Source organism: Pteropus medius, unplaced genomic scaffold (genome assembly GCF_902729225.1).
Source record: "Pteropus medius unplaced genomic scaffold, Ma_sr-lr_union100, whole genome shotgun sequence".
Taxonomy (NCBI): Eukaryota; Metazoa; Chordata; class Mammalia; order Chiroptera; family Pteropodidae; genus Pteropus; species Pteropus medius.
Genome location: NW_024353905.1, coordinates 2,401,016 through 2,411,033, shown reverse-complemented (window position 1 = coordinate 2,411,033; position 10,018 = coordinate 2,401,016). Strand labels below are relative to the sequence as shown.

The window sequence follows — 10,018 nt, the reverse complement described above, 5'->3', positions numbered from 1 at the left end:
TACAAAATTGTGACACATCTAGCTCCAGAAATATTTCTTATATTCTCATTTCGATTACACATATCCTGATCAGAAATTCTGTTGTAATATTTCTAGATGTACAGTTCCAATTGTGCTTACTGTACTGTGTACAAACATGACAAAAAAGATCAAAGACTGATATAAATCTTACAGCATTTTGCTAGCAAAAATACATGCCAAAGTCACAATAAGCAATATTGTACCACGAATTAGAGAGCTTCAAATAATTTGCTTCTGGTTTTAATATTTTCATTCTACATTAAATTACTATCATAGGCTAATGTTTAAAATATGCAAACAAATTAGACATCTGTAGGACAAAACTTGTTCACCCAACTGTGAAGTTTGATACCTGTTCCAAAAACCACAATAAATGCAGAATAAAGAGAAGTGTTTGCATGCAACACCTTTGAGTGAAACAGCATTGATTCCTACCATTCAAGACAAGGAAGGAAATGGAAATTGGANTTAGATTTATACCTTAGCAAATTTAAAAGAATCAAAATGAAAGTAAAGCATGATTTTGTGTGTTTAAAGATTTAAGAGCCATTATCAAAAATAAGATACATTTTTTCAAGGTACAGAAATGTAATTATGATGGCTGGGAGCCCAGCAGCCTCTCAATAGCTGCATTGATGTCGCCTCCTGTTGCTATTAGAGCCTGCAAGTTTGCTTCACGGTTTAAGAACCCCATTGCGTTGAGCTGTTCCAGTTGTTGCTGAAATCTTACTTCTGGACTTGGCAGCTGTGGAGGATTTGCTCCAGCCAGAGCCTGCACCATTTGCTGAATGAATTGCTGGTTGGGTCCAGATTCCGATGATGGGCTCGTAGTTTCACTGGGTGCAGAGCTAGACATGGTGGGCCCAGGGGTGCCACTGGAGCCAGTGGAGCCTGGAGGACCCGCAGGGCCAGTGGGTCCTATGGGCCCAATGGGACCTATGGGGGTAAAGGGGACTATGGGACCGATGGGACCTATGGGTGTGACTGGGCCTACCGGGCCTATAGCGGTTCCCAGCATCCCCATCCCCACACCAGGAGTGAAGCTTGGAATGAGGCCAGGAGCTTCAGTGGCTAATGTCTGTAGCCCCTGTTGGATCTGCATTAAAGCCTGCATTGCTCTTGGGTTTGACATAGCTGACAGTGTGTCAGGATTCTGCATCTGCTGTAGGAAAGCTGGGAGCTGTGGACGCATCTGCTCCTGTAACTGAGGATTTGCAGTAAACACGGGGCTATTCAGCATCATCTGTGCAGCCAAATCCGGATTCTGGCTCAGGGACTGCATCATGCTTCTCATGTAGGGCGCAGATAGCATATTCTGGATCAGCTGGGGGTTTTCAGTTATCTGTTGCAGCAAGCTCTGCATTCCTGGGGTACTGAAGATGCTGGCAACATAATTGGCTGCAGCCATGGTGTTCCCAGTAGCACTACTGGAGCTATTGCTAGATCCACTGCCACTGCTCGTGGTTGTGCTGGTGGTGGCAGAACTCTGAGTAGCCGGTGGTGGTGCCCATGGATTGGGTAACGGATCCCGATTTTCGGTGCGGGAAGGCTGCGTACCTTCCCCAGAGGATGAACTGCTCCCCACGGAGGCAAACGGATTACCCCCAAACTGCTCTTGTGCAGCATTCAGCATGGGTTCTTGAATGTCAGTGTACATGCGCCGTAGGGCATTATAGCCACCTGGGATGCTTTCGAGATTGCTGAGAGCCAGGTCTTGATTTCTCATCATCTCTTGCATCATGGCTGGATTCCTGGCGATTTCGAGGGTCTGCCTCATTATATCTGGGTTGTTGAGCAGGTGACTGATTTCTGGGTTTCGCTGAATCAATTGCTGCATCTGTGGATTGGCCATAATGAGCTGCCTCATCAGATCAGGATTCGACAGCATACTCTGAACAAAGGGATTTTCCATGATTTGGATCATCATTTCAGGGCTGGACAGGAGCTGCTGCTGCATCTGGTTCTGGAGCTCAGAGAAGTTGGTAGAGCTCAAACCCAGGCTGCTAAGGCCTGCAAGTCCTCCCAGGCTCCCCAACCCAAACGGGTTGCTATTTGTGGAAATAGGTGTGGAGTTACTCCTGGGAGTCGACGCGGTAGTAGTATTAGTTCCCGCGGCACTGCTCGGCTGTGTGGACTGGCCCTGAGGTCGGTTCTGGCTTTTGATGACAAGGTGAACAGTCAGTCCATCATGTATGCCGTGCTGGATCAAGGTATCTTGATCTTTTAAGATCTTTCCGGCAAAAATCAGCACTAGCTGATCTGTTTGGGATTTGAAGCGTTTTGAAATCGCTTCCTTAAACTGCTGTACTGAGCTATTCTCGGGCACCGCGAACTCCTCCTTTTCTTTGGGGGTCTTCACAGTGACTTTGATGATTTTGGGCTCGGCCTGGGCAGAGGCAGGGCCCTGGGCCGCAGCAGGGCCGCGGGAGGGGCGCGGGGGGCCGCTGCTCTCGCCGTTCTCAGCCATGGCGGCCGCGGTGACGCAGGCAGACAGGGAAGGCGCGGGCGGGCGAGAGAGAGCGCGAGGGAAGGAGGAAGGAAGAAGGCGCCGCCGCAGCAGGCTGGGCCAGGCGGGGAGCGCGGAGCACCGTACCTCTGTAATGAAGACTGCGGTTTTCTGATCCTCGGGTGGAGAGAAGGCTCCGTGTAGGCCGCAGGCCGAGATCTCAGCGATCAGGTCTCTGGGCCTCCGCTGCCGCCGTGTGATCCCACCGAGCGCACTCCCAGCAACTCACGCAGCTGCTCCGCCCGTTCCTCCCCGCCCCTTCCCCTCCCCCAGTGCCGGGCGCGCATCCCCACCCCCTATGACGCGTCGCCAGGCCTAGAATAATAGATACGACTCGGGCAAAATTAAAAACTTCTGTACTGAAATAAAATGAGAGTGTGAGAGAAACAAAGAGTGAACCAGAGAGGAAAATAAAGAGACGATAGAGAACTAAAAAGAGAGGGAAGGAGAAAGGGAGAGAGAAAAGGGAGCCAGGTTCCGTAGAGGACATTAAAATATCAATGGGGGAAATAGATATACATATGTATAATAGACACATAGATACATATGTATATTTGAAGTCCATAAGGCAGTGGAAAGATGAAAGCCTGAATCGAACTGACCCCATGTAAAAGACAAAAATAAAAAATAAAGAACAAAGCAAAGAGGAAAAGATTAACATCCCCAATAGGGCAATGGGAAAGACTAGGCGTCCTTTTATATGCCCATTGGCCATTTTACAAAAGCAGTGTAAATGGCCAATGGGCATATAAAAGGATGAGTAACCTAACCAGTAATCAAAATAATCCAAATTAAAACAATGAGATTCTACTTCTGCTGGTTACATTGTCAAAGATGAAAAATAATAAATCTTATAGAGAGCTGAGAAAATGCAGTCTCATGCCAATGGAAGTGTATTTATAATCATAAGGCAATTAGAAAATATAGATCAACATTTTAAATATTTCCATTTTTCTTTAGAAATACCTCTTTTAAAGACCTTGCCTATAAAAAATAATTGGTTAAGCATGCAAAATATATATATGTATAAAATGTATGTGCACTGCAGCATTTTAAATTTTTTATTTTAAAAGGTAATCAGTGTCTGCTTACACAGGATTGGTCAAATATGTTATAATATTGCCATACAATAAAATACTATGCAATATATTTAAAAATGGGTGGTTAATGTATAAGATATAAAGTATTTTTAAAGATATACCTGAAATGAACAGTAATTCTAGGGAAATCTCAGTATTTTTACTTTCAGTTATATTTATATATTTATGTGTAATAGAAATTATATAAGCCTGTATGTTTCAATACCAAAAAATACATATTTATTGTATTTTAAAGCTATTTTAAACAGTTTATATAAGTAAACTCTATAAGCGTATGTGTAAAAAGAAATCCGGAATGCTATACATTAGTATGTTACTGGTGGTAATTATTTAGTGCTGAAATTATGAATAACTACACTTTAATTTTTAATTTTTGATGGCTATTATAAGTATGTACTGCATTATAATTTTTTTTAAAAATCAGAAGATATTTTGGGGGAGATTATCGGTAGATATTGACAGGTGCACAATAATAGTGTCAGACATTGACATATTTACCTAATTTAGTTACAGATAAATAGGAGAAATAAAGATGTATCACTTTAATAATAGAACAAATAATTTCAAATTTATGTATAAATTTCTAACCCTAGTTTATACTGTACAGAAAATATTTTCCTTCCTAGTATCCAGCTGGTGTTTAACAGCATATGAAAGTCATCAGGCCACAAATACCTTAATAAATCTCAAGATAAGTAAAAAATATGAGTACATGATGTCTATCAATAGAGGAATGGATTAATATAGTATAATTAATATGATTAATAGAATACAGAAGATAAAAGGAATTAACATATTAATATGTATAGATTTCAAAACCTAATTAATTAGCACAACATTCTATAGTGTTTATAGATGCATTCATATGTATGTGGAGCTATCGGAAATATACTAGAATGATTCATATCAAACTTGCATCCCTGAGGAAGAGGAAGTGGAATAGGGCACAAGATAGTAGCTAAAAGGAAATGGATTTAAATCTGTAAAAATGTATTTCATCTTTAAAATGGAAGCAAATATGGCAAAATAGCAATAGTTAATTCTAAATGGTAAAGGTATGAATATTTGTTATAATACTTTTGAATTTGGAGCAATTTTTAATTTTCCTCCCCCAAAAATAAGAAAATATCACATCATCTTGTTTGATTCCAGTAGAACAAACCTAAATATTAATAGTGAAAATATAAATGAAAACTCAACCATTTGATAATTAAAACAGAATTACATACTTTTGGGTCAAATTGTAAATCATACTTTTATTAGAGGGAATTTAGAAAAATAATGATAATGAGAACATATACATCAATAAGTATGATGGGACTTCCCTATTTGTGGTCTGAGGATCTGGTTGAAAAAGAATACACAAACCTAGGCCCCACTACAAACCTACCAAAATAAGTGGTGCTCAAGAATCTGCATTCTTATCAAGTTCCAGTTTAATGATGTTTAATTTACTGTGTATTATGTGAATGAATTCAGGGTTAAATTTATATACTCAAAGATTTTAAATACCAAAAAATTAAAAGTGAAAATAAATGAATTAGGCCTTCAAATCAATAGGACAACAGAAAAGAAAAAAGGTAAGCACACTGCTTACAAATGATACAAGCAAACGTTAATGACTTAACAGACAGAAAAAATAAAATTTGTTAAGTAAATTTAAGAAGTTCTTCAAAGAAGTAAGCCAAATAGATAAACCATTATTATTTAGGTGATTTTATTTCAAGTCCCTTACTGAAGAACAAGCAGTGTGGGGAGGGGGGGTCACCCTCTTTCTGGTATCCCAAAAGCACATTTTTTTTTGCCTACTGTAAACTCTGTATTAGAGAGCAGAAGTAAGAATAAATAGCAATCATCCTGGAGTCCCTCCATAGAAAGGTAGTTTCTGAAGAACTAAAAGACTTGTCAAGGAGCATCTCTCCATGAGGGGAATCATGGTTTGGGTTCAGTAAATAATGTTAGAGATTTAGTGTTATTTTGGCCTTTGTTGTTTTCCTCCCTCTCCTCTGGATCTATTGAGATATAATTGCCATGTAACATTGTGTGAGTTAAGGTGTACCACTCATTGATTTGATGTACATATATATCGAAAAATGATTACCACCATAGCATTAGCTAACACCTCCATCACATCACATAATGACCATTTTTTTTGTAGCAAGAACACTTAGAATATACTCTGAGCAACTTTCAAGTATGTAATATAGTATTATTACCTATAATCACCCTACTGTATTTTAGATTCCCAGAACTTATTCATCTAATAACTGCAAGTTTGTATTTATACCCTTTGACCAACATCTCCCTATTCCTTCCTGCTCACCAACCTCTGGAAACTATCACTCTACTCTCTGTCTCTGAGTTCTGCCAAAAGCACATTTCCTTGAGTTTTTAGCCTTTATTTTATGAATGATGTGATATTTTGCATTTTATGCCAAAAATATTCATTTTAATGTTTTAAATTACTTACAATAAAAAATAGTATTCCAGAGGTTGAATGAACATGCTTTTGTTAATGAGAAGCACAATATCATTTAGCTTAATCTTAAAAGTTAAGTGCAACAAGATATGTACACAAAAACTGGGATTGCATAAGTAGATTTAATCACAGATGGAGATTTTTTTAAAATTATGAAACTTTGTAGCAATCTTTGCTAATAACAAAGAAAAATGGACAATTGTATAACTTTTCCAGGAAGATACATATGACCAAAATATATTCAAGAAGTAGATCATGTAAGAAACTTGTAAGAAAAAGAATAATAAATTAAATAATTAACTGTTTTAAATCAGCTTTCTTGTTCAAGGTTGTTCTGAGCTTATGTTTTTACCTCCTCTCTTTGCCAAATCCCATTAAGTTGATTGAAATGACATGAGAAAAATAATAAATCCCTAATAGTGTTGGGAAGGTGGAAAGAATACCATTTATAAATTATGTTAAATAACAAAATAAATTCTAGATAAAAAAACGAAATCATAAAATATTAGAGCAAATATTTATATAACCTAGGCATGGTGATGACCCTTCTAAAATAACGAAGAAAAACCATAAATGGAAGGATTGACATATTTTATTAAATAAGGATTTTAAAACTTCTATATGTCAAAAATGAAATAAAAATTAAAAGATTAAAGTCAAACTAAAAAAACATGCAACATTTATAATACATGAGGTTTTAGTATCTTTGACATAACATACTTCTTACAAATCAATTTTTAAAAATGAACACTTGAAGTGAAAATTAGACAAAGGATGTTAATATGTTAATGTTGCAAAAGACAGGGGAGGTCAGAAGGAAAAGAAGAACGGAAGGAAAGAAGGAAAATATTTTATCTTTTAAAGAAAAAAAAAAACAAATTAAAGTAACTGAAATATTTTTGTCTACAAAATTAAAGAGACTGATGTAATATCTAGTCTTGACATACTTAATCTAGACTGTCTAGGTACAAATTTGGGCTCCACTACTTTCACTTATTAGCTGCATGATTTGGGCAAGTAACTTAACCTTTCTGTACTTCAGTATTCATCTGTGAAATGAAAGGCTGTTTGGGAATCAAATGAATTAACATATGTCAAACATTTAAAACAGTGCCCCATTCATAATAAGCACTGTATGAGTAACATTATTGTTATCGTTATTAGATGAAACAGGTAATTCATACTCTGCTGGAAATTAGGTTACTTGTTAGGTACAATTTATCTGAAGGACAATTTGCTAATAAACACAAGAAGTTTAATAAAATGTGCAGACAATTTTACTGAGCAATTCTTCTTTTAGGAATTTATCCTGAGGAAGTAATTCCAGGTTGTTAAGGTCTTGAGGTGATTGTATTACTTAAATGTGTTGTCTTCCTAGAGTGTATTTGCATGATTGTCCCCCACTCCTACTGAAGAACAGAGGGGCAAATAATACAGTCAGTACTAGAGAGACAGCAGAGTGGTATAGTGTCAAGACCACAGACTTGAGTCAAAAAGACTGGATTTCAACTCCAGTTTGATCACTTATGGCTGTATGACCTTAGTGCAGTTCATTTCATTTCTCTGAACTTGTTTCTTCATCAGCAAAAATGAGACTAGTATACATACACTTCAGGTTGTAGTTACAGTCAGTAAACACATGAGAGAGACGTTAATTGCTCTGACACACTTCTTCTCTGAAATAAAACAAATATAATAAATTTACCCTTGGTAAGTTAAACTATGAAATAAAAAAAAAACAACAGTAAATTATCAGAGCAGAGATGCAGTCTGTCTGGCAGATATATATATTTTGTTCTGGAGATGTATATTCAAATTACCTATTATTTTCCTTCTGACCCCATGATCCCTGTAATCTTCTAATAATTTTGATTTTTCATTTAGTTTGCCTATAAAGAAAGAATGTACAAGTCAGTCTTTCTTGAATGTTTGGAAATTCTATTGCTAGATACCTACTTTCACCTCTAGTACAGAAATTACAAACTGGCAACTCACGGGCTGGTTTTGGCTTACCAAGACCTAAAACTTGACAAATTTCCCATACAAATTTAGATTTCAAGATTCCCTTTCAAAATTGAATGATCTAGCTACATTGGACTCATACACTTGAAGAGCCACATTTGACTGGAGCTGAGTAGTGGCTGTCTCTTTTGGATAAGGCATGTATTGTGATTCTACCAGGTCCACTTATTTCATTTTCTTATCTTACTTCCAGATGTGGGGTTATTGTAACCCCTAAGGTCTCTAATTGCTTGGTTCAATAGGCATTGGAGTTTTTGACCCTTGATGGAGAAGTTCAAGCTTTCCTTTCCCTCACTCTATCTCCTGAAGAGTAGAAACACTGAAGCACTGAAGTGAGTTGGAAAGGAACCCAAGATTACATTTGGGTCACTTTATTAGAAGATGGATTATTCACCTTAGGGAGAGTATAAATATGTCTGTATTGGAGCAAACATTCTCTTTCTGATGAAGATGATAATGATGATGATGATGATGACAACGACAACAATAGCAGCTAATACTTTTTTCCCATTTATCTTCCTATGTATTTTACCATCAGAGTTATCTAACCTTGAGGATCTTTCAACTAAAAACTGGCGCTTGAGAAGGATATGAGATCGGAGTGAAAGTCTGCCTTATTGTGCTGGGCAGAATGAGATTTTATATTATAAACTATAGTATAAGTTGTATTTGATGAATGCCTTTGAAAATAATTTGGGATAACTAAATTCTTTCTAGATTTATAAAATCAGTAAAAGGAAAAGGAAAATGAGAGATTGGAGAAAAATACTCAGGTGTAATTAAAGGTAATTAATATGGATGACTGAACATGGAAAAGAAAAGCAAAAGAGTAGGTGTTTCATCAGAATATAGAAATGAGTAGATCAGTTGCTACTTTCAATCTCATTCGTACCAACAAGGCAGAATTGATGACAAAAGAAAGTGTCAGAAGAAATTGAATCTACTATTTTAGAGGTCATCAAAGCTTAATCACCTTAACAATAGAATGTTGGCAATAGGGAGTATTGTAGACATTAAAAATGCTCTGGAATTGAAGTCAGCTTCATTCTTCTTGGGGCTTGGGAGAGTGGCAGTAATGGCACCACCAGTGAGGTACTGCATTCCCTGGGAACATCTGTGTAATCTGAAGGAGGGCAGTCTAGGCAGCGATACCTACACCCAGCATGGCTACATCTTTTCGTTGCTTGTTGGCTGAATGACAAAGAGCAGCAAGAACTGCGTACTTCTTGTGTCTGTGATGAGAGAAACAGAGTCCCAATTACTGTCAGATGTGGGGGCTATTGTAACCTGTAAGGTCTCTAGCATCAGTTTGCACTTTGCCAAAGTACACATCCTGTATGTGGGGTCCATACTACTTAAGAACTTTTCTCCAGGAACTATTTGCAAGGAAGATATCTGAGCTACTGAAAAAGACAAGGTTGAAATTTATGAGTTTCTATCCAGATGACATTGTTTTGGCCAAAGTGATCTCCTTAGGTGACCCACAGTCCAACTATCTCCTGACCACTGCGGAAAATGAGCTAGGGGTGCTGGTGGCCCACAGTGAATCAGGTGTCCAGATGGTTCTCATCAACTGGTGTGAGACACAGTGCCATAAGACCCACACTAAAGAATTCTGGAAAGTGGCCCAAGTACAGCCTGAATTCTTTCAGACCTAAGGTATCACATTTTACCCCAAAGAGAGAAGTATGCTCTTTCCAAGAATACATGTATGAAAGTAACAATAAGATGCCATTGTCTTTATTCAAACACCTGGGATCAGCCAGCAACCGACAGACTGAAAAGTCAGCCAAAAACTTACTCCACGGGTGGAACATTTTTCCTTGTGAATCTTTCAGTGGATTTCATTTCCTTGAGTAATAAATTTCTCTTCTGGAGGCTCCATAAACA

The 10,018-nt window shown here is 37.7% G+C and overlaps 1 protein-coding gene and 1 pseudogene across 1 annotated transcript; one reads left to right on the top strand and one right to left on the bottom strand.

Annotated features, from left to right (window-relative positions):
- Positions 1 to 486: 486 nt before the first annotated feature.
- Positions 487 to 2,783, bottom strand: UBQLN2 (ubiquilin 2). Its single transcript, XM_039851398.1, has one exon. It carries the CDS (start codon positions 2,486 to 2,488, stop codon positions 614 to 616), a length of 1,875 nt encoding a protein of 624 aa, XP_039707332.1. The 5' UTR covers positions 2,489 to 2,783; the 3' UTR covers positions 487 to 613.
- A 6,420-nt stretch (positions 2,784 to 9,203) lies between these two features.
- Positions 9,204 to 9,786, top strand: LOC120593553 (exosome complex component CSL4-like; annotated as a pseudogene).
- Positions 9,787 to 10,018: the final 232 nt, after the last annotated feature.